The sequence below is a fragment of the Cavia porcellus genome, unplaced genomic scaffold, assembly GCF_034190915.1.
Source record: "Cavia porcellus strain 051 isolate PalLab524CR breed Dunkin Hartley unplaced genomic scaffold, mCavPor4.1 scaffold_6, whole genome shotgun sequence".
NCBI lineage: Eukaryota > Metazoa > Chordata > Mammalia > Rodentia > Caviidae > Cavia > Cavia porcellus.
Genome location: NW_026947489.1, coordinates 28,566,482 through 28,592,091, shown reverse-complemented (window position 1 = coordinate 28,592,091; position 25,610 = coordinate 28,566,482). Strand labels below are relative to the sequence as shown.

At 52.6% G+C, this 25,610-nt stretch overlaps 2 protein-coding genes and 1 long non-coding RNA gene across 4 annotated transcripts in view; 1 reads left to right on the top strand and 2 right to left on the bottom strand.

Moving 5' to 3' along the window:
* The window catches only part of Sptbn5 (spectrin beta, non-erythrocytic 5), a 39,991-nt gene extending 31,479 nt beyond the window's left edge, over positions 1-8,512 (bottom strand). The window contains exons 1-11 of the mRNA XM_063250252.1: positions 8,267-8,512; positions 7,931-8,098; positions 6,651-6,767; positions 5,172-5,329; positions 4,371-4,599; positions 2,967-3,598; positions 2,097-2,235; positions 1,772-2,004; positions 1,347-1,500; positions 1,057-1,257; positions 565-775 (exon numbers count right to left, since the gene is read on the bottom strand). Of these exons, the coding sequence (XP_063106322.1) occupies positions 565-775; positions 1,057-1,257; positions 1,347-1,500; positions 1,772-2,004; positions 2,097-2,235; positions 2,967-3,598; positions 4,371-4,599; positions 5,172-5,329; positions 6,651-6,767; positions 7,931-8,098; positions 8,267-8,377 (2,353 nt within the window). The 5' untranslated portion in view covers positions 8,378-8,512. The remainder of the gene's footprint in view (positions 1-564; positions 776-1,056; positions 1,258-1,346; positions 1,501-1,771; positions 2,005-2,096; positions 2,236-2,966; positions 3,599-4,370; positions 4,600-5,171; positions 5,330-6,650; positions 6,768-7,930; positions 8,099-8,266) is intronic.
* Positions 1,031-2,770, top strand: LOC134476399 (uncharacterized). 2 transcript variants are annotated; one of them, XR_010048006.1, is made up of 2 exons: positions 1,031-1,144; positions 1,362-2,770. It is a non-coding gene; the product is annotated as an uncharacterized LOC134476399 (long non-coding RNA). The 2 variants fall into 2 exon arrangements; XR_010048005.1 differs by having other exon boundaries at positions 1,031-1,212.
* A 5,204-nt stretch (positions 8,513-13,716) lies between the features above and the next one.
* The window catches only part of Ehd4 (EH domain containing 4), a 69,238-nt gene continuing 57,344 nt past the window's right edge, over positions 13,717-25,610 (bottom strand). The window contains exons 5-6 of the mRNA XM_063250251.1: positions 21,226-21,390; positions 13,717-16,199 (exon numbers count right to left, since the gene is read on the bottom strand). Of these exons, the coding sequence (XP_063106321.1) occupies positions 15,663-16,199; positions 21,226-21,390 (702 nt within the window). The 3' untranslated portion in view covers positions 13,717-15,662. The remainder of the gene's footprint in view (positions 16,200-21,225; positions 21,391-25,610) is intronic.

Below are 25,610 nucleotides of genomic sequence, written 5' to 3'. Positions count from 1 at the left end.
CTAGGAGCTGGAGCTCTTTTAGGGATGAGGGTAGACAGCCCAAGTACAGGCACAAGTTTGGGGATCTTGAAGGCTGCACTATGAACTACACTCCCAGCTTCTTGAAAGGGGGCAACCTTCAACAGCCTGCCATAGTGCTTTTGGAAACCAAGAGCTTATGAATTGGGGGAGGAGTTTCAGAAACGACTGATTAGGCCACCCCAAACTCAGGAAGGCTGTCTGTCAGGTTGGGAGAGCCAAAATGGGCTGAGGGTGAAGGGTCACTCTAGGACTGAAAATAAAGGGGCATTTCTGGAGGAATCTGTTTAACATACAGGACTGTGCTGGGCAAACTAACCCACACCCAGCTGTCTTTTATGATCTGTCACATTGGACAGGGTTCCATTGCTTCAGGGCTCAGCTAGCTGTGAGATGCCGCTGAGAATGCAGGGGATGGTGAGTCATATGCACACCCATGCCCAGGGGAAAGCCAAGATCCCCAGAGCAGGGCCACAAAGGTCTTTCCATTTTGCCATCTGTGGAGCCCTGCTGCGGTGCACTCTGGGTCCCTTTCCAGTGCCCCACGCACCGTGAGCGACGACTGTGCAACGGCCACTCGCGCCTGCTCGTCCAGCTGCCGCAACTCGACAGCGAAGGCCCGCACGGAGCGCTCCAGCCGCAGGTGGCGCAACAGTAAGACCTGGGCGGACGCCTGGTCCTGCCCACCGCACGAGCTCCCCAGCGCCTGCCGCAGGTCACGCAGCCACGAGGACGCCTCCGCAGCATCCTCGAAGTACTAGAAAGAGGAGCTGGACTGAACGCCCGCAGCGGCCCACCAATGATGTCCGCCCCGCCCACCAATCACGGCCATCGAAGCCCCGCCCGTAGTCACCGCCCACCAGAAGCCCCGCCCCACCGCGCAGCCCCAGAAGGTCCGCTGCGCATGCTTTGAAGCCACGCCCCACAGTCCCTCCCTGGAAACAGCGCTACAGTGCCCGCCTCTGGGCCCACGCCTCTCCAAGAGGCCACGCCTATAGTCAACCCCTTTCTCATCTGACTCCAGCCCTGCGCCGCTACCTGCAGCGCTAGCAGGGCTGTCCGTAGCCGCCGTCCGCGCCGTGCTGCCCTGTTGCAAAGCAGCTGCCACGCTCCCTGCACAGCCTCGGTGCGCTCCCGGGGATCTGGCTGCGTCGAGGGCCCCTGAGTGCTGAGTACGCGCCCACTCTGCACGAGGTCTGAGCACACAGCCTTGTGACTGTGGAATTCTGCTTCTAGGGCCTAGCAGAGGGCAGGATTCGATGACGAGGAGAGGGAGGAGGATCGGAAGGGCTGCAAGTGAGGGCCAGCCGGTGGCGAGGAATGGGCACCTTGTGTTTCTGCAGGGCGTCTGCGATCTGGCTGCGGTCCTGGCCCAACGCCGTCTGCTCCAGCTGCAGTGCGCGCCCCTCCAGCCAAGCCATCTCCTCCTCACAGCTGTGCAGCAGCTCTGCCCGCCGCAGAGTCTGCTCCAGTAGGGCCCGCCTGAGGGCAGTAAGGCCACGGAGGGCTTGGCTTAGGGAGTAGGGCTGGGTAAGGGGTACCCCACCGCGGTCAGACCCTGCCCTTAGATGGGATTTTTCTTTTCTCTGGGTGACTCAACAGGTGAGACAAAAAGGCCTTGGCTGCGGAGAGTAGATGCAGAGGAGGCTGCCAGGCCAGCAATATTTAGCCTGGGCCGGAGATAATTTGGGTTACAGAGAAGTTCAGAGGAGGTTGAAGGGCTGGGGATGAGGAATTGCGGGCCAGCCTTTACCGGGCCCTGACAAGAGACACCAGTCTCTGGTGGAGCTGAACCAGCACCCTGGCTTTGGCTTGCAGCATCTCCACGCTCATGCCAACGGAGGGGTCCAGCTCTGCCGTCTGGTTCGCCAAGTGGCTCACGTGGGCCTCGTGTGCCGAGACCTGGGCCTCCAGCAGGTTGTGCCTCTGAAGCAGCTCCACTACTTCTTCCAGCTGCCGCCCACAATTGGTGGAGCTTGCCGGCACCTGACCAGATAGAAAGCAGTCGTTGCAGTCCCAAGATGCTGGCCTCCTATACCCTGCTACGGTTCCCAGAAACTGGCTGGTCTGGTACCCACCTGCAGCTCCCGGAGCCGTTCTGCGGTAACCTCCACCTCCTGCAGCAGGTTCAGCACAGCCTGCACACCTGCTATCTGCTTTCTCTGCTCCTGTAGATGCTGAAGGAGCTTCTGCCAGCGCCCAGTGATCTCCCGCTGCCTGAAGGACAAGAATAAGGGTCCAGCAGGCAGGAGCAGAAAGCTCCCTCCAGGTTCCTGGCTATGGTATGCTTGGCTGCACTGTAGGAGTCAGACTTCTAGACTGGAGGCAGGATCTGGACTTAAGTGTCCTGGTTTATAGAGATCACGGCATGTGTCCTGCCCGGGTCACAGGCAGAGACACCAGAAGAGGGCTTGGAAGGTTCAGGCCTTCAGCTCTGATGCCCCTTCCGGATGCTCAGATTAATTTTTGTGTGTGTGTGTGGTAATGGGAATTAAACCCAGGCCTTCACCCAAGGCTATGTTTCCAGTCTTTAAACTTTTTTTGTGTGTGGGACAGGGTCTCACTAAATTGCCTAGACTGGGCTTGAATTTGAGGTCCAGATTTTTCGTATTTGTCTGCTTTCGTAATAGTGTGTAAGCCTTATGAGGAGAGAGAGATTTTTTTTTGTCTTCTTCACTGCTACATTTCTGGCCCCTAGAATGGAGCATGGGACAGAGTAGATAAATAAATGCCCATTTTGTGAGTGAGCTAATCAGAGTCTATCCAGAAAGGACAATACTTTACCAATGGGATGAATTACTGATGATGGAATTTCAAACACATGTGGAAGACTGATCTTTTTAGGAGACCTAAATCCATAAACCACCTTCTCCTCCATGGCTGGGAATAGGCACCTGCAAAGGTGGGGATGTGATAGGAAAGCCCATCCTGCTGTGAGGATGGCTCACCTGTGGGCCACATCTGCCCAGCTGTGGTACTGCTCCTGCTGGAGGATGTCTGCGATCTCAACCAGGGCCTGGAAGCGCCCCTCCTGGGGCAGAATGCTGGCCTCCAGCATGCCCAACCTCTGGCTGGCTGCCTCCACTGTGGCTGGGCTGGCTGGCGGAATTCTGGCCTGGTTCAGCTCAAGCTCTGCATCTTTTAGGAAGTTCTCTCGCAGGGCAGCCTTGCGTTCAAAGCGCCGGGTCAGGGTTTCCAATCGTTCCAGCCGCAGTAGCCTCTGCTGCAGAGCCTGGCTCCGGGCAGCCTCTGCCCGTTCCAGTGCTGCCCAGCACTGGGACAACTCCACAAGACTCAGGCCCTCGACAGGCACGAAGGGCCTGCGGTTCTGGGTTCGGAGCACCATCTGCAGCCTAAAGAGCAGAGCCTCTGTAGCACCTCGCTGCTGCAGCCGAGGTGGCTTCTCCTGGGCACGGAAGGAGGCAAAGGCTGCCAATAGCTGGCACATGTCGGGGAGGGAGTCTGGGAAATTCCGCTCCTCCAGCTGCAGCTGCTTCTCTGCAATCCATCGGAGCAGGTCGGCCATCAGCTGCTCATACTGCGTCCGCAGTGCCTCCGTCTCCTGGAGCTGGAGCAGGATCTGGTGGAGGCAGGGGAAGGGGTCAGGGTGCCCCTGGGCTGGAGGCCCTTCCCTGTTGGATGCTGGGTATAGCCAGACTTGCCCAGAAGGTCTGTGACTCTGTCTTCAGCAGAGTGAGGGTCGCTCAGAAAAGCAGGACATTGTACACTCACCCAGAAGTGACTGAGGTGCAGTTTAAGTTTATTTGATTGTATTTCCTTATGTCCCCACCTTTGGGGTTGACCCTTCCGGCTCTTCTTTCCAAGCCTTCTTGCCCTTCCCTGTGGTCTCCTCCCTCTAAGACAGCTCAGAGCTCTCTCCCTGTGTCACCCTCATCCTGAAGACAGACTTCCCAGGCCTCAGCCTCTGCCATTGTGTCCAGAGAGTGAGGGAGCTGCCCAGATGCATGGACTTGGCGTAACCTTTCCAACAGAGCCTTTTTTACTCCTGTCCTTGCAGACTCCTGGCTGTAAGCCTTTTAATCCATTAGGAGCTTGGTTTGCAAGCCAGCGAGTGGGAGGGACAGGAGAGACACTGCTCTACTGGCTTTCCAGCACCGGGCTGAGTACTTCTCTTTGGCTCCCTTGAATGTGCCCAACAACCTTCTGTTACCCAGGTGTCCTCTCTGTGTTATATATGGAGCATAGAGAAGTTGGGTAACTTGGCCAAGACCACACAGCAAGTTAAGAAGCAGGGGCAGGTTTCAAACCTGGGTCTTCCTGACTCTGGGGCCCATGCTCATGCCACTGGTGCTCAGTGCCACGGCTCTGCCCCGACTCCCTTTAGCACGAACCTTAGCAAGCCGCCTCTTGACTGTCTGTCCCTGCTGCAGGCGAGAGAAGAAGTGGTAGTAGAGGGAGACGTAGGTCATGATGGAGCGCTCGTCTGGATGTAGGGCTGCCACATCCTCGGGGTCCAGCAGCTGGGCAATGCCCAGCTCCTGCTCAGCCACGTGGAAGGCACAGGTGAGATTGTGCAGTGGGCGACTGGGGTGCAGGGAGCTGTAGTCCAGCAGGTCTGGTCTGGCAGAGGATAGGGTTATGTCCTGCCTTAGTTTAATAGACTGCAAGACGTACACGTTCATATCTGCAGTTCACACTTCCTCTCCCTCTGACCCTGAGACCCGAGTCCCCCGCTGAAGGTACAGGTAGGACTCTGATGGTTGGGGGCAACCCAGGGGCTGCGGGAGAAGTTTAAAAGGACAGGCATGCCTGGTTTGGGCAATTTAGTGACTTAGAGAACCTGTCTCAAAAAATAAACAAGGGGCTAGTGGTGTAACTCAGGGGCAAGGCCCTGGGTTCAATCCCCAGTACTGGGGGGAAGGGGAAGACACAGCACAGGGAGAGGACAGAGAAAAGAGCCAGAAAGTGGTTCCACAGGAAGTGGAGAAGGCTAGGGTCAGGGCAAACCTTGTCCCAAAGAGTGGGGAGGGGCTAACCTAGGCCACTAGGGTTGAGAGCCCTCTCTGCTTCTGGGCACAATTCCTCTCCTCCTTCTGGGCCTGAGAGCTGTGAGGTTCTAGGGTGTGGGTAGGTGAAGTCCCAGAGCCCAGTGCATTGGGCTTAGAGGGTGGAGGCTTTGGGCTGGGCCACACCTGTGGGCATGGATGAGAGCGTTAAAGCCCAGCCCATCCCTCCAGCTGTGGGAGAAGTCAGTGATGGCCACGTTGGTGTAGCTGGCTGTCTTCCGCTGGCACCAGACCAGCAGAGCTTCCTTGGCAGACAGCTGGGCTGCACTGGGTCCAAACTCTTCCTGGAAGGACAGGGAGGCATAGTCACTGTGCGGGGCAGCAGAGCCTCATGCTGTGGGGAGTCAGGCTGGGACAGGGCTGGGATCCTCTCTGTGGAGTGTGGTGGGCACAGGCCGGGCATGCCCAGTGCCTCAGGGGCTGGGTCCAGCGCCCTCCCCTGTTTTGGGGAGATGATTCTTTTATTCTGCCACCATTCCCTCTCACCTCTTCAGTCAGTGCTTCTTTCCCTCTCCTGCCTCTCTTCTTGGGCTTCTTTCCTTGTCTTCCCTCAGTGGACTCTTTCTCTGCTTCCTCTCCCTCCCTCCACCGGCTCCCGCTCCCCAAACCCCCCTCTCCAGGTTTGCTGTCCCATCTCCTGTCCTTCCATTGCTCCCCTCACTACAGTGCTCTTAATAAATTCAGAAGTGAGCAGGCCCTGGAGCTTGGGCCAGAAGGACACTGGGCACCAGCATGGGGCAGGACAGAGTGGCAAGGCCCTGAAGTCGTGAGCAGGCCAGGCCCAAGCTCCTGAGAGCTGGGCTGGGCCTCATGGGATCTGGGGGCTATGCTGGGCTGGGCATTGGAGGTAGCAGGGCAGCTGGAGTCCAGCCTCTTCTAAGTCACCAGGAAGGGGACTCAGCCCCTGCCCCTCCCAAGGGGTTGATCTGTGGCAGGCCCAGTCCACGGGGAGCCTAGGGAGGCCAGCGCTGCTTCCTGAAAGAGCTGTGGTCAATTAGACTTGTCCACCTGTCCAGTCATTTCCCCAACATGGGTTCAGCTCTGAGGATGTGGACAAATAAGGCCCTGTTCCCCTGTGGCTCATGGTCACGTATGAGTTTTGAGGTCCTCCTGATCTGCCAACTCAGTAGTTTTTGGGGGGTGGCCTGTTCACGACTCCAGGGCCTTGACACCCTGTCCTGCCCTACACTGGTGCCCTGTGCCCTTCTTGCCCAAGCTCTATTCCAGGGCGACCTTGAACTCCCGTTGATCTTCATGCCTCAACCTCCCAAGTCCTGGGGTTACAGGCCTGTGGCACCACAGTGGGCTCCATGGCTTCTTTTCAGTGACTGCTTCCTAACAAGCTGGAGCTGACTTGTTGGGTCACCCTACCCCGACCTCATGAGTGACCGGCCCCTACTCAGGTGTGAGGCCCGGACTCCAGTTCTCAGGCTACCTCATGGCAGCATATCTGACATTCGGGGGTCAATACCTGGGCTGAAGAGTGAACACTGATTTGTGGATGATGTGGGAATCATAAAGGGTGGGTGGGACTGTGCTGTCCCAAAGGCCTGAGTGGGGGTCAGGGCTGGGCTAGGTCATGGGGTGCTGGGGTCTGAGACATACCCTGTCCAATGAGATGTGGGAAATCTGGAAACGCAGAATGATGACCCAGAGGAGCCCCAGGATAAGTGTCTGGTCTCCATCCACAATGTTCTCTGGCCCAATGAGCGGTATGGGCACCTGTGGGCACAGGTGCCTGGGCTAAGCCATAAAGCCTAGGTTCCCAAGAGGAGCCAGAATTCGAGGAGGCCTGCTGTGGGGTGGGAGGCCCTGGGATCTAACCTGCCCCAGCCAGGACTGCAGGACCAGGGGGGCCGATGGCCTAACTGACCGCCTTTTGTGGGGAACCACATCTGGGGATCGTCTCCTTGGGTACACCGTGCGTGTCTGGCAGGTCTCTGAAGGATCCCTCTCCCTCGCTCCCCTCCCTCCCTGGCACATTGCCTCTGCTGCATTCGCCTCAGCTCTGCTGGAGCACCTGGGGGCTGGATGCCGAGTCTGCCCCTGCCAGCTGATCCTCCCAGCTCCGTGTTCAGCAGTGTCAGCTGGCAGTTTGAAGGGGCCATGATGAGCACCATAGAAATCAGCAAATAAGTAAACCAGCACTTTGGTTTTCCCCAGAGAATCAGTATTGAAACATTTACCAGCATGTAGCTGGTCTGGCTTGTCACAGGCTCCTTGATGTCAGGGGTGGCTTTGCTTATGGTGTCCCAAGCACTGACCTAAAATGCTTGGCACTCGGTGGAAATCCCTACTTGGTGACTGTGTTGGGACTGCTTCTTTGTCCTGTCTCAACCATAGTGGCCTCTTGTGTTTCTGGGTCAAGGACGCCTTCTTCTCAGGTGTGAATGATGGGCCAGTAGTAAAGCTCAGGAGACTGCAGGGCCTCTCCCAAGGGCCACGGGGCTCACACCCATCCCAGGGCTCCAGAGGGAAGACCTTGGCTCTCTCCTGCTTGCTGAGACTTGTCTCCCTCCCGCTGCCTGCTCATTGGCCGGGCCTTTCTTTTCCCCCCTGATGGCCTCTCTCATACCTCCATGCCTGGCTCTGCTCACTGGCTGACTGTGTGTTTGCCTGGTAAATAATCGGGGCCTTCTGTATCCACATTTATGAAAGGAGAAGTTTAGGAGAACATGAAGAGTCATTCAGCATAGAACCCTGCAGAGTTCCCTGATTACAGAAGTGACATTTTCAGACCTAGTAAGCATGTGGCAAGTTTGTGCTGTGGCTAGCTGGGTGCTGTCCAAGCCAGGAGTCCTCAGTGTCCTTCTCTGTCCTGCCCTGTGGCCCACCCTGGGAAGATGCCCACCCAGCACTGGCACAGCCGCTACCCCAAGGCGCACCTTGGCCCTGAGGAAGGCCAGCGCGCGACTATTGTTCTCCAGGAAGTGCACACGCAGGCGGCCCCTGCTGGGTGCTGGAAGCGCCTCCCCTGAGATCAGCTCCAGCAGCCGCAGCAGATGGGTGCCATCGGCCAGCTCTGTGTACAGGTTCTGGATCTTGATGCCCACCTGGAGGGGACAGGGCAGGCACAGGGTTAGCCTGGGACCTGGCAGGTGCAGGCAGAACAGCTGCCAGGGAGGAGCCCTGTCCTTGGCTCTACTGAGATCTCGGGACATTCTCAGGCAGATGTCCCCACAGGTGCCCCAGATCCACCTGAGGGCACCCCAGCCACTCACCTGGCTGAGCCGGAAGATGTTATTGACCCATTTGGTAAAAGTCTTCTCCTGCATGTGTGTGTGCTGAGCCTGCAGCCTGCGGACGTGGCCCAGCTCGTACTCAGAAGCCATGGTGAGACCTGCACTGGATAGGACCAGGCTGGCCTGCTGCTGCAGGTGTCCTGAAGCTGGGAGCTGCTGGGGGTTATGGGCCGAGCAGCCGTCAGGCCTGCAGCCCTTTGGGGATGAGAAACCACCGGACTTTCCCTGAGTGTAGAGGTGGGGAGGGGTGTGAATACTGCCGAGCCCACTGTCTGGGGCCTGAGGCTCTGCTCTGGCGTACTGTCCCCAGTTGGTAGGTGTTGTGGCTTGGATCCTAACCAGAGAGATCTGGGGCTCCTGGCTGGTGTCCTGCACTTGGAGGGCCCAGGGCCCACCCCAGCTTCCTAGTCCTCCTCTCAGACCCCTGTGGTCAGACCCTGCCCACAGCAGTTGGCTGTGCTCCTGGGCTTGCTGAAGGCAGGAGGAAAGAAAGCATCGCTCACCTTGGCAATGGCCGGGTCCTGGGGAGGAGGCCCTGCTGCACGGGTGGGGATGGCTGACGGAGGGCTGTGATGCACAGGAGAGGCCTGAGGCTGGAGCCGGGGCCACACCACAGCCCTGCTCCGGAGCCAGCCTGTCGGGGTCATTGTACACAGGCAGCATTGTCCTCCCACCTGCCACAGGGCGTGGCCCAGACTGGAGGGGGTGGCTCAGGAATGCTCCAGGCCCATAGCTAGAGGATGTCCCCTTATCTCCACTGCCCCTGGTAACTTTCCCAGTCATCAAGTGGACCCAGAGACCTCGGAGATGGTTATTGGGTCTAGTGAGAATGTCACGGGGTGAGGTAGCCTGGCTGAGGGCCAGAGAAGACCCACTTTTCAACTACCCTCCTGTGCCCTCCAGGGACGCCTTGTGAGCACCCCCACCCTGTCAATACAGAGAGGCCAGCAGCCTCTCTGACCCTAGGAGCAGCCATAGATGCCAGGCTGATCAGACCCGTGGTGGGGGGGGTTTCCTTTATAAAGGGACCATCCGAAGCTGCAAAAGCTGTGGAAAGGGCAGAATTTCCTTCAAAATCAGAGACTTGGAGTTAACTGTTTTGGGCTCTGTGGAGCTGGCTGTGGGCAGAGGGAATCTGCGAAAAATAGCAACTTCTATCCTGGTGGTTTCAGACGCTAGTCTGGTTAAAGTCAGGGTCACAGTCACCCATGTGTCATGGTGCACCCACCCCAGCATTCCTGAGGCTCTGAGGAGAGGTGACTCTCCTGGGGGAAGGGTCCCTGCAGCCACAGGGCCAGGCCCTATGGAAGGAGCTTGTGGGTCAGATCACTGCAAGGCCCTGTGACCAGGAGGAGCTCCTTCTCCTTGACTTCCGTCTTCACAGTCCCCCGCTGTCCCTTGCCAGCTTTCAGATGCTTACAGGGCATAAGCTGCTGCTTTGCTTGTGGCCCAGATCCAGTCTGACCCCAGGGGCTGCTGCTGTCAGCCTGCTGTGCCCTGTCCCCCTCAAATCATGTTTTTTTCTCTCTCTCTACTAATGTGCATGTGTGGGGACTAAACCCAGGACCTTTGCGCTGAGGAACATCTCTAACCCTTTTTTCTTTTGAGACAGGGTCTCTCAGTATGTAGCTAAGTTACCTAGTCTGGGCTGGAACCTGTGATCCTCCTGCCTCAGCCTCCCAGAGTGCCGGGATAGCACCACACTCAGCTTCCCTTCCCCACTTCTTGCAGGCTGTCCTCTGGCTCCTAGGCCTAGGAACCATGCCCCTTTGTTGTTTCAAGGCATGACACCCCACCTATGAAGACTCCCCATTATCTGCTAGGAAGACTGGGAGATGGCTTGAGCAAGGTTTCGAGGCCCCAGCCTCCTAATGGGCTGCCTCTCCCTACATCCTGGACAGGACCTGAGCTCTCTTGTCCTAAGGCTGGGTGCTGGCTGGCTGGTTTCCTCTCCCATCCTCTGTATTCTTGTGTCCTAGTGGCCCCAGCTGAAGTCCTGCTCCTTCCAGAAAGTCCCTCCCCACCTGTTTAGCGCAGGGATGACTGAGTTTACTTCTCTTTCTACTAAGACCTTGGTGCAGTGTCTCGTGTGACATGAGTACTGAGAACAGGCCGAACTGCCCGATGTCTTGGAGGTGATTGGTTGTGAGGTTGTTGGAGGGGACCGGGGACTCCTTAGCTCATGGACAGCTCATGGACACCTATGCCATTAGGGCCAGTTCCTTTTCTGCTGATTGTAGCGCTAGTGACGAGACCCCATTAATCAATATGATGTTTGGATTACTTGAATTGCAGGGAATTTACTTTCAATTTGAACTGTATTAAACAGTGTAAGAGAGATGTATTGGTTCACATAATTGAAAAATCTGGCAGGGTGCTGGGCGTGTTGGCTCATGCCTGTAATCCCAGCACTTGGGAGGCTGAGGCAGGAGGATTGCTGCAAATTCGAGACCAGCCTAAGCTACAAAGTGAGCTCAAGGCCAGCCTGAACTGCATAGAGAGACCCTGTCTCAAAAAAGACAAAAAAAAAAAAAAAAAAGAAAGAAAGAAAAATCTGGCAGGAAGACTTCTGGTGAGGGTTGATCCAGGAGCCCAAATGATATCAGCACAGGTCTGGGTTTCCTGTCCCTTCCTTAGTATGTCCTTTGTCTTCATGTGCCACAGAGTGGCTTCTGGAACCTGACCTCCCTCCCCTGCCCCTGGCAGCTATGTGTACTCCTCCCAATGCCATTTATACTATTGCACCAATAGGCTCACTTCTTTATACAGAATGGAGAGAAGAGAGAATATCTCTCCCAAGAGCAGGAGCAGAAGTTGGGGAGAGAGCAGCTCTCAGAAGCTTGGCCACTTACTCATCTCTGTCTCTGAACTAGTCTCTGTGGGGAATGCCGAATGCGGTGCTCTACTTGGCTCAACCAGTCAAGACCGGGAGGGAAGGTGGGAAGCGGGAGAGTGCTGTCGAGGTGCTCCAGACTGCATCACTGAGAGGCCACAAGGGGCAGGGGCAGCCGAGGGGTGCACTGCGGGAGGTGCACACTGGGGAGGCCCAGCAAGAGGCAGGGTGGTATCAGCTAGGGGGCTCCACCTTTGGGTGCACTTTGAGGTAGCCCCGTGCCCCCTGGAGCTCTGTCCCCGGCCTCTCAAGGGCCAACCCTACTGTCTCGGCTTCCCACGTGTTGCAAGTGGGGCTGAAGCCTTCCTGAGGTCTCTGTCCCCAGCTAGATGGAGTCTCTCCTGGAACGAAGGCAGAAGTCAGCGGGGTGTGTGGAGGAGGCATGGCTTTTCCTGGCTTCTCCCCTCCTTTCAAGACACCCAGGTGACGCACACTTCATTCCAGTGAGGCCACCTGGCACCCAGCACCTGAACACCAGAGCCAACAGGAGGGTGGTCCGGGTTTCCGTTAGTTCACTGGTCAGTAGACTGCGTCTTCCGGCATTGCCAATTCTAAATAAGATTGCAGGAAAAGAAAAGAAGGAATGGCATTCTAATGGTGATTGCTACTTTTCTCATTTCCTCTGTATTTAGTACAGTAATTGGAAGTCTTCTGTAAGAGTTGTCCACCTAGATCTACATTTTCAAGGTGTAATAAGATATTCAGGGGCTAGGATGTAGCTCAGTGGCACAGGCATCTGCCTGGCTACTGTGAGGTCCTGAGTTTGACTTCTTTTTTATTTTTTATTTTTGTCTTTTTCATTTTTATCGGTACCGGGGATCGAACTCACGACTGCCTGCTTGCTGAGCTAAATCCCCAGCCCCCATTGACTTCTGATATAAAAAAACAAACAAACAAGTCATGAGTTCGATCCCTGGTACCGGTAAAAAGGGAAAAGACAAAAAAAAACAAAACAAAACAAAACCCAAACAAACAAACAAACAAACAAAAATCAAGATAGCTACAAACTTAGAATTTAAAGATGATTCTAAATACCAATATTAAAGAAAACTAAGTTGGAAACTTGTCTTGGAAAATATGAGTTTCAGAAAGAAAACAGTACTTATGATTTGTAGAATTGTTTTGACTTTTCACTTAATTGACTTCAGAATGAGATTTTTAAAAATTTACAAATTTGGACTTTTGGGCTGGGGATTTAGCTCAGTGGCTTAAGCACCTGCCTTACAAGCAGGCGGTTGTGAGTTCGATCCCTGGTACCAAAAAAAAAAGGACTTTTACAAAATTTTTTAATTTTTTGATTAGTGATTTAACCATAATGCAGAAATTCTTATGTTTTTTTTTTTTTTTTTGGCTTTTTCTTTTTTTTTTTTTTTTTTGTCCTTTTTATTGGTACTGGGGATCGAACTCACGGCTGCCTGCTTGCAAGGCAGGTGCTTATGCTGCTGAACTAAACCTCCAGCCCCCAGCCTTTTCATTTTTACCGGTACCAGGGATCGAACTCACGACTGCCTGCTTTAGAGGCAGTCGCTTATGCCACTGAGCTAAATCCCCAGCCCCAATTCTTATGGTTTTTATGTTTTGTGGTTGGTTTTTTTTTTTTTGACGATTTTACTATGCAGTTTAGGCTAGTCTTAAACGCATTTTGTGGCCCAGGCTGGCCTTGATCTTGCAGCAATCCTCCTACCTCAGCCTCCTGAATGTTGTGATTATGTGTGCCCCTGCACCTGTATCTAAATTAAGTGTAGCTAAATTAAGATACGCTCTTAATTTAGGCCCTTGTTTACTTAACTACACCTCAGTGGTTCTGTCCTAAAAATGCTGTCCTGCTATAATCCACAGAGGACATGAGCAAAGAATGCTTCCCTCATCTCCATACGGATTTATCTTGGGCATTGCTCTGGGTCTGGGGAAAGTGTGGCAAGGTGGGAAGGCCCAGGCAGCACCCTTGCCTGGGTGGCAGGGGACTGGGTGCGGGGACAGGCGGCTCGGACCCTCCTCCCTCCTGCATGGACTCACCCCGGGAGAGGTAGCTCTGACCCCCGGGGCAGCACGGGAAGGGTGGCTGGTGTTCTGGACAGACTCAAGGGGTGTGTTGGTCCTGTGAAGGGACAGGCCCTCCCTTGCTCACCAAGCCTAGGTTTCCCATTCCAGCAAACTTGTCATGATGAGTGACTTCATGGTGTAAGAAAAGATATTAGAAGTGGGCACTTTCTTTCTTTCCTTGAAGAATGTCAACAGGGTTCCAGCAGGAAGACCACACTGCCTGAGGAGTTTCTTTCCACGGCCATACCAGAGCCTCAGCCTGCTGCTCTGCAACAGGCTTCCTTCTAGGTCTTTGTGGAGACCCAGTCTGATCATATGTACATGCTGACAAGTTTTAAAAATACAAACTTAGACTTGAGGATGTAGCTCAGTAGCAGGGCATTTACTTAGTGTACCCAAGGCCCCCGTTCCATCTCTAGCACTAAAAAAAAATCCAAAAACTAGAAACCAAAACCCAAAACAACCAGCAACAAAAAATTAAGTCATACTCATGTGAAGAGTATATGTGTATATATTTATGTTTATATATGATAACTGAGCAGTTACAGACGCAAGCAAGACAATTCTGAAGGGACAGTCAGCTCTCCCTGGTATCTCTACACTGCTGGACAAACCATCTCTCTTCTCAAGTTGCTAATGGCAGCCACTGCCTCCTGCACACCTGAGTGGTCCTCACCTTCCCAAACTACCTGTTACACTCCCTGAATCACAAATGTCTCCTCTGCCTGTGTAATTAATTTAAAAGTGCTCGTTCAGATTAAAAGCTACATTATGCAATTTCTTAAAACTATTTAGAAAGGAAGTTGGAGAATGTAAAGGCTGGCCAGCTTGATAAATTCTTTTCCCAAATCAGTATTTTCTTTCTTTTTGAGACAGTGTCTCACTATGAAGTTCAGGCGGGCCTTGAATTCACTTTGTGGCCCAGGCTGGTCCTGAACTCACAGTGATCCTCCCGCCTCAGCCTCCTGTGTGCTAGGATCACAGGCACGTGCCACCACACCTGGCTCAGTATTTTCTCTTAAATGTGCAGTTTTGACCCTGATGACACTGGAGGTGGGTAAAAGGAAAAGGGAGTAAAAAATGTGGCTTTTGGAAGGTTCAGTGAGACTGTCGGATTTCACTGATTTATGATGCTGGCAAAGTCCAGGTCACACAGCCTTTGCTGCTTTGTGACTCTCTCCCATTGCATAAATAGGGTAAAAGCCACCTGCTGCCCCAGCTGTTTCCTTAGTGTGGGGAGGGTGGTGGTGCAAACAGCCACCTCCACCTGACCCAGGAATCCAAGCAGGTGGCCCAGGTAAACCTGAGGGCTTGGGAAAGACACCCAAGAGCCAATGGAAGGGAAAGTGGCCAAGTCCCGCCTCCAGATGGGCATTCATGGGCAGAACACACAGGCTCTGAAGAAAGGGTTTACATAAACATTTCTGTATAAAGCCTTTTATAAGAAAAACACAAGTGAGTGTAAGAAAAGTGCCTATTTTTCTACAAAGCAGTGTCCAGCTCCACTAGACTGATCTCTCCTTGAATACTCTGAAAATAGGGCTTGGAGCACTGCACACACCAAGACGAGGTTCTGCTGAATTTAAGTTCTGTCACCCCCCAAGAAGCCTTAGGTGATGGGGACTATACTAAACAATGAGTGTGGTTTAGTTCTGCTAAGTGGATTCACTAGCACCTGCTGGGCAAATTGGCAAAACAGGCTAATCCTCAGACTTCAAGATGACCTGAAATGCTACCTGGAGGTCTCGCAGGAGATCCACAGAGGTTGTGAGTTCCAAATCTCTTACCAATTATTGCTTTGCCAGAAGCACCCTGGAAGGAGGCCTGGCAGGGGTGGGCACTGGGACAGATCTGCCCTGCTTGCTTAGGAGAGGGGTACAGCAGACAAGCCTGGGCATTAGCCTCCTCATTAGTCTGGAGGGCATGGGATCTTCTGCTTTATTTTTTTCTCTCCAAATATAGCAGAAAACACAATAAACAAAATAAATAGGATCATCTTTGCTGCCTCTTAGTGTCCTCCAAGGGACAGACAGGTGTTGAGCCACGGTTTGAGATGACAAAGCCCAGTGTGGCCCACACACTTTTCTGCTCCTGCAAGGACCCCAGCTCACTCTCCGGTCCAGGAGTCCACCAAGCCCATCCCTGCACATGTGTTCTTCCAGGCTCCTGGGTACCCTGAATAATTCCCCTTTCTTCTCAAACTTCTGATCTAATCCATTCCCACTCCCCCTTATATTTTAACAGAAACTTAGAGTTTTAGAGGTGAAAGGACCTCGTCTGGTGTCTGGTATCCAGTGTCTGGCCTCCTCATCGTACAGATGGGGAAACTGAGGCACAGGGAGGGCAGTGCTTTGCCCAAGGCCATTCCACAGTCAGTGGCAGAGCAGGTCTTAGCTCCCCCTTCCTGCCCTCCCTACCCACCCTGTTCTGTGGGGGCCTTTAGTCAGACTTTGGCAGGGACTTTCTGTGCGAGGGGGGCACGAGGTGGGGAGGAAGGCTGTTGGGCAGCTCGTAGCCATCGAGCTTGATCTTGATGAGATGCTTGGCCAGCGCGAACTCCTCCTCGTCCAGCATGCCATCGCAGTCACAGTCGGCCAGCTTCCAGATCTTGCCCAGCACGCTGTTGGGCAGCTTGGAGGTTACCATCTCCTTCTTGGCGTTGACGCCTGTGATCTTGCCGTTGATGGGTGACAGAGTGTAGAAGAGCTCATCGTAGACCGGCTTGTCTTTGGCCACAACCCACTCTTCCTCGTCGGCGCCTTCCTTGGCTCCCTCCCCATAGCCCTGGTTGAAGGGGCCCTCGATGGTGCCATCAAAGGCGCCGCCCTGCACCATCTGCGTGGGTGCGTTCATCTCCTCCTGGCTGATGAGGCTCATGAGGGATGAGATCTTGCTGGTCAGCATGTTGTCTACAGCCTCGATCAGCTTGGGCTTCAGCGAGTGAAATTTGGAGAAGTCATAGTTCTCAAGCTGTTCCTGCAGGAGAAAACACAGCCTTAAAGACCCGCTCTCTCTTCAGAAAGGAACAGGGAAGGCAGATGGAGGGAGATGAACTCCCCCACCTACCCTGTGTTTTCCAGAGCTTGCTCTCTCATGGGGTCCCCACACCCAGACTCACTGGGAAGGGAGGGTTTTGGAAGGAAAAGTTGCATGACTAGGATTTTGAGAAAATCTTTTATTTTTACCTGCCCCTTTTTCTGAATACTCTAAACGTTATCAGCTAATCCTCGTGCCTTTCCTGGTTAGGGAAGGCAACACTATTTCCAACCTTGTTTTATAGACACAAGGTGCCTTGATGGAGTCAAGACCGGGCCCACACGTCCCGGCTCTTCACTAATGCTATCCTGGGAGGGATGGGGGACTGTATTTGAGGAAAAAGTACTTAAGAACTTTGTTTTGGGTCAGCTGAATGAAAGAAAGAAAGGAAGGAAGGAAAGAGAAAGAAAAGAAAGAAAAACAGAAAGATGACAACAAAAAACGCCAACATAGTTTAGGGCAGTAATCTCTTATGAATGGCCCCAAATGCTGATGGGGCAGGGGGCCCTGTGGAATCGGCCCTCTGCGGCATATCTAGGTCAGGAGTGTGGGAATCTTGCAGATACAGAGTAATAATAGCCATCAGCCATCATTTCACAAGCATGGGCATACATTTCTAGCCACTTTTACATACACACACACACTTCAGTAACACCACACTGATACACAATCAGCATGTTAAAGAACTAATGTATCAGCTGTGCATGGTGGCACAAGCCTGTAATCCCAGCATTCTGGAGGCTGAGGCAAAAGGAGCATAAGTCCAAGTTTAGCTTGGGTAATAGTGGTTTAGTGAGATCCCATCCCAAAATTTAAAATTTAAAAGAAGGCCCGGGATGCAGCTAAGTGTGAAGTCCCTGGCTTCAATTCCCAATACTGGAAAAAAAAAAAAAAAACTCATATTGTCTATGCTGTTAATTTTTATATAATCTTACTCTTAGTAGCTCTATAACTTAACTGTCTAGAAGGGTCATTTCCCCTTTACCCTGTCCCCTAGGTTGTTTGTAATGGAGAATCAAATGGTCTCTAGGATGCGTGGTAGGGCAGCAGTTCTGTGCTGATATTTCTGGGCACCCTGAGCTTTAGATTGTAGAGACATGTTAGCGGAAGCTAGCCAGCCTGGTGAGTCTCTAAAAGAGGGCCTCCCACACTGCTATCAAACCCTGCAGGGCTGCGATGACACCCCAGTGTGACCTGTGTCCTTCTCTGGGCAATGGGGTGGAGCAGGACTGCTCTCTAAAGAGAATTCTGGTTCCCTTGCCCTTCATCCTCACTGGATGATTATAGTCACCAGCATGTCACCCTCAACCTTGGCACCAAGCAATAATGCCAGATCTGTCAGCCAGGGGACTGAAAAGAATATGTTGAAGAGGAGGAGGAGGAAGCATCCTACACAAAAATCCCAGCACTGCTGGGTAAAGAAGGCTGGGTTCCCTGGTACATGAATACCTGCACTATAGCGCAGGAGTGCACCTGAACCGGGACCACGCAGAGCCCCTGCGTCTGGCCTGGCAGATACGAGAGGGGGATGCCTACCCTAACACTATCAGCTCACAGGGGCCATAGATTCTGAAGGCATGTGTTTGGGAAACTGACAGGAAATGGCCAAGTATTTGCAGGGGCGGTCAGAGAACAGCTGCTATTCCTCCCCCGAAGGGCACAAAGGACATAAACCCTACATACAGGCCTGAGCAGAGAGCATGGCGTTCAAGTTAAACCATCATCATCCCTTCCATCAAGGTGGGTCTGAAACAGAAGTGTTTTTCTGGGACGACTACACTGGGGAGTTTGAGGATGGACCCCTTGGCAATTATCCAGCAAGCCAGGGCCCTGGGACTGCTCCTTCCCGAGAGACAAAGGTCAGTTCCCAGCTCAACCCAAGCTGGCCGGGCTATCGCAGCCCTAGGCTTCCCAAGGGACACCAGGAGTGGGGTTTCAGCGCCAGGAGGGCGGGGCAGACAGCGGTGGTTGTGCTGCCCTCTGCTGTTGATGTGCTGCCAACTCATCAGTCACGGGGCCATGCTGTTCTTCCCGGAAGTGAGTCAAAGTGGCATTTCTAGGTATTGACACATCTGTGCAAAAAGTCAGCTTCCTTCAGGGAAGGCAGGACAGACGAAGGCAGGCTCAGGAGCAGAGCCTGTCCTACCACTACGGGAAGCCTCGGAATGCAGGCTTAGCTCATTCAACAGCTGAGTCACCTGACCAGACGGGTCTGTGAGGGTGTGGAGAACACCTAGAGCTAGCTGACTTACACAAGCTCCAGACCACCCTGATAGGGGTGAAGTCCACGACACAGTCGTCTCTCAGCTTCCGTCCCCACCTCTATACCAGACACCGGAGAGGTCCCATGGAGGGTGTTAGATTCTCACCGGCCTCTGGGGTGGAGAGGCCCTCACCCACACCATGCCAGCTTCCTAGATGACAGCAGGTAGCTGATACACAGGGGACAGTAAACATTTCTGATGGGCCACTGGCCCGCCTCATTCCATGGGGTTCTTTAATGAGACTGGATGATATAGTTAGAACCCAGCTGGGTTCCCAAGGAGAAATCATCCTTCAGCTCCTAGGGGTTCCTCTGGAAACCCCTGATCTATAAGCTCTCTGTGGTTCAGATCTGGGCCAGGGTCTGAAAAGCTCACTACCCTACAGGTGCCATCACATGAACACGTAGTAACTGAGGTACACTGAGCAGCCACTGCATCCTGGATGCCGGGAATAGGGGAGAGAACAGAACATGGGTCACTGAACTCATGGAGTCACAGCCTTGAGGAAGACAGACAGGAAATGATGCAATTAATTACTCTGAAGCACACAGCATTCATGCTGTAGCAAGCAGTGTGTACCCAACAACAGACTTCGCTGCCCAAAGCCTCACTGCCAGTGTCACAATGTAAAGACTAAATTATTTTTAACCTCATTCATTTTTTTGTTTGATTTATTCCCAGGACTGAGAACAGTGCCTGGCTGTGGTGGGCCATTTCATGTCTCAGATGAAGGAAGAAGTGGACACAAGTGACCCGCTGCTATGGGTCCTGGTGTGGAGTCTGATCCACAGGGCTGTCAACACACCTGGACCCTTCCTGTGGCCTCCAGCTGGACAGCCTGTTGCTGCTCCAGAGATGATGGTTTCCTTGGTTTTTCCCAGGGACCGTTCCTCTGCTCCAGCTCTGGCAGCCTGGCTGTCCTATGACACCGCCAGGCCCAGCCTAACTCTGATATGAGTAGCTCTGGTCCTGAAGTCAGCGCCCTATAACTGGGGGCTTAGGATGCCCTGGTCTCAGGAGCATCCTCTTCTTGTAGCTAACACATGGTGACAGCCTGGGCATGTAAAGGAATCACAGAGGGCCCATGAGGCCATGGCACATGCTATGTATTTTCTTATAACTCATTTAAGTTGAGACATCAAGTTCCCTTCCAACTAAAGGTCCATTTGAAAGACAACGGAAACAGCTGGTCACAGGATCGGGCACAGCCTGAGAGTGTGAATGGGGAACTTTCTGGAGAGGCCTGAATCAGCCCACTTGTAACAGGAGAAACCCCATTTATCCTCTGCGTACAGGCATGTTAGTTTCACTGCTGGAAGAGAACAGATGCTTCTGTACTTGTTATGAAATACAGCTGGACCAGAATGCTCACCTGAGCCTAGGTGAAAAGAACTCTCCCCAGATCAGCAGGATCCACCCTGTGTTTCCGTGTGATGTATTAAACCTCACATTACCAAATACCACCTTCAGAACAAAACTCCTGCCACTGTCCCCACCTGCTGGCCCCTGACTCTATAGTACTGTGGTCCCTTCTCCCCTCCTCTTCCTCCTCCTCTAGCAGGGACCTTGGTTCTGTGCACTGCTACTTCAATGACATTGGCCTCTGTGGCTTGGGGCAGATGTGATGAATGATCTTAGGGCACAGCAGATAAGCAGATGACCTCTGTTTGGCCCGTGTAGTAATTTTTTGAAAGTTCAAGTCAAAATTTGAAAACCAGGTGCTTTTACATACAAAGCTAGATTCTCTGTGATCACACAGGCCTGTCTTTCCTCAGAGTGGTGCTCACTAGGCTGCACAGAGTGTCCCCATGGAGACTGAGTATGCTTTCCCCATGAGGGGCCCATAAGCTCCATGGCAGGGGCAGACCTGTGTCTTCTGTATGCAAATTCAAGTGCCTGTCAGATGGGGCAGTCAGAAGCAGGTGGTCAGCAAGGGTCATCTGTGCTTCTCTACCTGGGTGGCTTCCCTTGGTCCCAATACTGGCTGGGGCCACAGGCACCTGAGCTGGTATCACGGACTCCACAGAACAGTGGCTTTGTGCAGATGGATGTGTATCCGGATGAGCCGACCATCAGTCTGGCGGCAAAGACTGTCTGCTGATGCCAGTTGGGTGGCTCTCTTAGGAGAACATGATTGTCTGATTTGCCAGGAGGAGGCAGACACACTGGGCAGTCCAGCAGCTAACCGCAACCCCCAGCCTAGCTCAGTTGGGACCTCCCAGACTCAACTTGAGAATGGCTCTGATACTGGGTCAAGGTCACCAGCACCAGCCTTTTAGCAAAATCCTTGTTATGTCCGACAAAGCCTGGCCACATCCACAGAGCCCCACGCCCCTGAGGAGGCCCCCTGAGCACATAATCCCATGGTGCCAGCAGGCGAAGGAGGCTGTCCAAGGTGAATTTCAAGGCAATACCAGCTCCGATTCCCTTAAGGTGCAGGATTCTGAGAAACGGGCATTACCTCAGCATCAAAGCCACTTCCTTGAGCACAGCCTCAGAGGGCTCAACTGATTTCTCCACATGAATGCCAATGAGCTTGGCTATGCTACCTCTTCTGCTTAAATGTTCAGGAAAGCAGGCAGTTTCTGCTTCATCCAGGGGGACAGATTCTTATGTTCCTTTTGACCCTAAACCACGAGCCCCTCTTGCGCCCCACTGCATCACCCTCCCGTCCCATGACATGGGAATGGGCTCCCAGTTACCTGCATTGCCTTGACCTCAGGGAAGTCCCCTGCAGAAATCTGGTATTCTCGCTGCAGCTGAAGGTAGATTTCCGGGAGCCTGTAGATAAGTTCTCGCTTCTTGTTTTCCTTTCCAAACACATTTGGCATCTCCTTCTTCAGGTAGCTGATGATGTAGGCATGTACCTGAAGGGGGATGCCAGGTAAAGATGTGCTACTCAGAACTGCTCCAGAAAAGAGACTGCATCTTATATATGTCAACGACACAGAAGGGCACCCATACAGAGCCATGGTCCTCACACACGGGTGGGAGCAAAGTCTGGGGAGGAGACTGTCTAAGGGGGCTGGGATGTATGTACAGAGTCCCGAGTGCTGGGCAGGACCATGGATTTGAGAGCTGGCAGTAGGGTGGGGCGGACAGAGCCAAGGGAGAAACTGCAACCATGCAGGGAGAGTAAAGCGAGAACACCACGACCAAGAGCAAGATGGAAGAGGAGCCAGAAGGACTCTGGGAGGTGGAATGTGACAGGTCAGGGTGATGGGACAACAGATCGAGGAAGCGATGATATAAAACTTGGCCTCGAGGGGCTGGGGATTTAGCTCAGCGGCACAAGCGCCTGCCTTGCAAGCAGTCGTGAGTTCGATCCCTGGTACCGATAAAAAGGAAAAAGACAAAAACAAACAAACAAACAAAAAAAAAACTTGGCCTTGCAGAACAGACAGGATGTGTGGCTGAGGGGAGGAATGCACCAGTCCTGTGGAGGAAAGAGCATGGGCTGAGGTGTCACACCATGCATGGGGGCAATGTCATGGATGTGGTTTGGGAGGTGAAGGAGGGTGGGCTGCCTACAGACTCTCCTCACCAAGTACTAGGAGCCGACAGAGCACATAGACTGAGAGCAACCTGCTTCCCAGGTGGGCTGGAACAGACCGGGCAGTATGGAATAGCGAAGAGGATGTCCCAGGTCCTAAACACAGCCCTCTAGGCAGGGTAACTGACTTGGGGAAATTCCATGGCTCCAGCCCAGTTGTGGCAATTCTGGGGTCTGGGTAGGAAGTGACAGGTGTGGGACAGACCTGAGATGTGGTGATTAACCAGAAGACATAGGAGAAGATTTCACCTGGTCCTCAGGGCACCAGGAAATGAAACTGGAGACTGATAGCAATGGCTGATCTACACGGAAACTCTCTAGTGAGCAATGACACAAGAATGCCCACAACTCTGTGGGAAGTTTAGATGCCAAAATCTCTATAGGTGGCACCAAGACCAGTCACCCCGGACCATGCTGGTTGGCAGAAACTGCCCCTGCAGAGAAGCCTGGGTGTGTGAGGGAGAAGCCCCTGAAATCCTGATCATCAGGATGGTCACCCAGTGGGCGGGAGAGCTGAGTTTAGCCTGTGTCATGCCCTTTCTCAACATATCTATTCTTTCACTGCTTCCCAGTTCAGGGCAATGTGACACGTTCATCACAAAAGATTTCCTGTAGGGGCTGTCTCTTACAGAGTAATTCAGAAGTCAAGTAAATAAATAAGAAAGAATGAAAAACAGAGCAGAGATTACAAAAAGAAAATGACTACATAGCTATGGGAAGCCCTATTAAAGAAAACATAATCTCGTGGGAATTAAATAAACGGGGTAAGTGATAAGTGGATACATTCTGTAGCTCAGCCAAGGTGCTCTGTGGATGGGGACACACCAGACAAAGCCGGACACATTTGCTAAGATGAGGGGTGCATGATGCAAACCTGGTATGAACAGGGGACAGGGCTAACTTTTCCATCTACACCAAGGTCATCTCAGCATAGTGCGTGCTGCGTTGCCAGCTATGGCTCAGAGTACACAGAACTGGAGAGATGATTCTCAATCTTTCCGTCACTGGCAATCTTGTTTATTTTTCAATACTAAATGATTTACAGTATTTCCAAGATTTTCTAGAGATAAAAAGGAAACTTTCCCTTAGAATTCTAGGCTATGGGACTGGGGATTTAGCTTAGTGGTATAATTGCCTGTGTGAGTGAGTTCAATCCCTGGTACAAAAAAAAAAAAAAAAAAAAGAGGTCTGGGGATTTAGCTCAGCAGCAGTGTCTGCCCGGCAAGCATGGGACTGAGTTCGATTCCTGGTACCTCCCTCCAAAAAAAGAATCCTAGGCTATGATGAGTTGTAAGAGGAGCTAGTGCCTGGCCTTGGGTGGTGACTGCCTGGTGAAGCATGGATGGAGCTGGGGGAGTCCCAAGTACTTACGGAACTGCCACACTCCCGTGGGAAGAACCAGATAATTGCCATCTGCCCCTGCATTGTACTCTTGGGCAGAATCTCCCTGAAATTATGGCCTGGCCCAGGCCGGCCCTGCTCTGAGTAGCAGCCAGCTCCAGTGGAGGTAGGAAGCTTCTAGCTGCTTGGCAGCCCCCCATGAGGAGCTCCTACTGATTGCCCATTCCCAGAGGCCCAGCTCCTACAGGCTGCTTAGGGAGACATTGCTGAGCTGTTCCGGGAAGGTTTCATCACTGCTCCAAATTCTGATTCATTCCCACCCCGCCCTTGCTCTGTAAACTGGACACCTAATCCCGATCCCTGGCAGGCCTGTGTAGCCTGGGCTGAACTCAGGAGATAATGTGCTCATGGCCACCTAATACCTAATTGGAGATCTTGTGGCACTTGCCAGCTGATGACTGAGGCTGCTGGATAATAGGCTGCCCTCGGACCCTGGGCTTCCAGTCCTCTGACACACCGGGGGCAGCTCTTGTATTGAGTGCTAACTTCCCCCACCTGTTACCTGCCTGGTATTATCTGAATCATCACCCTCGGGCGATCAGCTATGCTACTCTCAGCCCACTTCCAGTTTTGGCCCAGCCTCAGATTCCATGTGGGAGCCCTAGCTTTAAAAAGTTGATTAAGGTGCCTGGTAAATCAGAATTGTAGAGGATTGAGTATGGGAGGGACAGTCTGTCTAATGGAACTCCTGGTTCCAGGAATTTTGTATACTTTCCTCCGGGTCACACAAATAGTTAGGAGGCATGGGGCTGGCACTGGCACCCAAAGGCCCTATTCCCACCCTTACAAAATTATTTTCTGTGAGTGTGAGTTAAAAACTTAAGTGAGGAGAGGGCTGAGGATGTAGCTCAGAGGTAGAGCACTTGCCTAGCGTATGTGAGGCTCTGGATTTGACCTCCTAATACTAAACAACAACAACAACAAAAATCTCACTTAAGTTTAAAATCTGGAACTCAGAACTATGACTCTGTCATGGTTTATGGTTTACGTCGGTGGCCCCCAGGCCTCATGTGTTTGTATTATGCATTTGTGATTGGTTCATTGTCTAGCACTTGGATTTGAAGGTGTGAGTGCTACACCCGCCTAGGGGTGGAGCCAGGATGTAATGTAATGGCAGGAAGAAGGTGTGTCTCTCTCTCTCTTGCCTGATTCTGTCTTGCTGTTTGCAGCCGCCATGAACTGCAGCCCTGCCATGCCACCCTGCCTTGGAGCCAACTGAGTATGGACTGAAACCTCCAAAAACTGTAAGAAATAAACCTTTCCTTTCCCAACTTGGTGCATCAAGTATTTTGTCTCAGCGATGAGTAAAAAGTAACTAAGGCAGATTCATAGAACAATAGTTTGGAAAACTGACTCAGGGTTTGATTTTGGATCGTTCCTCATTTGTGGAAGTTTTAAGGGAGGATGATTACTCTCGCTTTACCGCACAGCAAAAATGGCTATGTCATGGCACACAGACATTAGGGACACCACCTGGGAATACAGAAAGAGGCTGTAATCCTCTGGCAGGAGGCACCTTGTCATTTTTTAAAGATGCTTGGTAAACACAGGGGACAGGCTAAATGGCACAAATCACAGTTGACTTGAAAAGCTCACTCCTGCCCTCGTGTTCGGAGATGTCTCTCCAGCTAAATTCTGGATTGAGGGCCACACTGGGAGATGCCCCTGTGCAAAGAGGTGGAAAGAGCCTGAGATTTTCTGTCCTATATAATGAAGAGAATTAATAAAGGGAGAATAGGGAAGAACAGTGTTCAGAAGGAGGAGTTGGAGGGAGGGAAGGGGATGGAACAGCAGGCCTGGCCCTGTCACCACTCTGGACAACCCAAGGGGAGCCTCACCTCAGCTTGTCATCCACACACTGCAAATGACAGCACTTATCTCACACAGTTATTATGAGAAGCATAGATGATGCACTGGAGTACGCTTGGTCTACTCGGGAGGGAAGGATAAATGTTACTCATTTTTAACCACTGGCCTAAGGCTGACAGCTGAAGGAACCACTGCCCAAGAGTGTTTGGTTCTTCGTCCTTACTGAGGAACTAGCACATTGTCTCTGTTTGAACAGTAACATGATGAACCTGGGCTCAAATGCTTAATTCACAAGTGAATGACATTGACCTCTGTGGGCTTTGC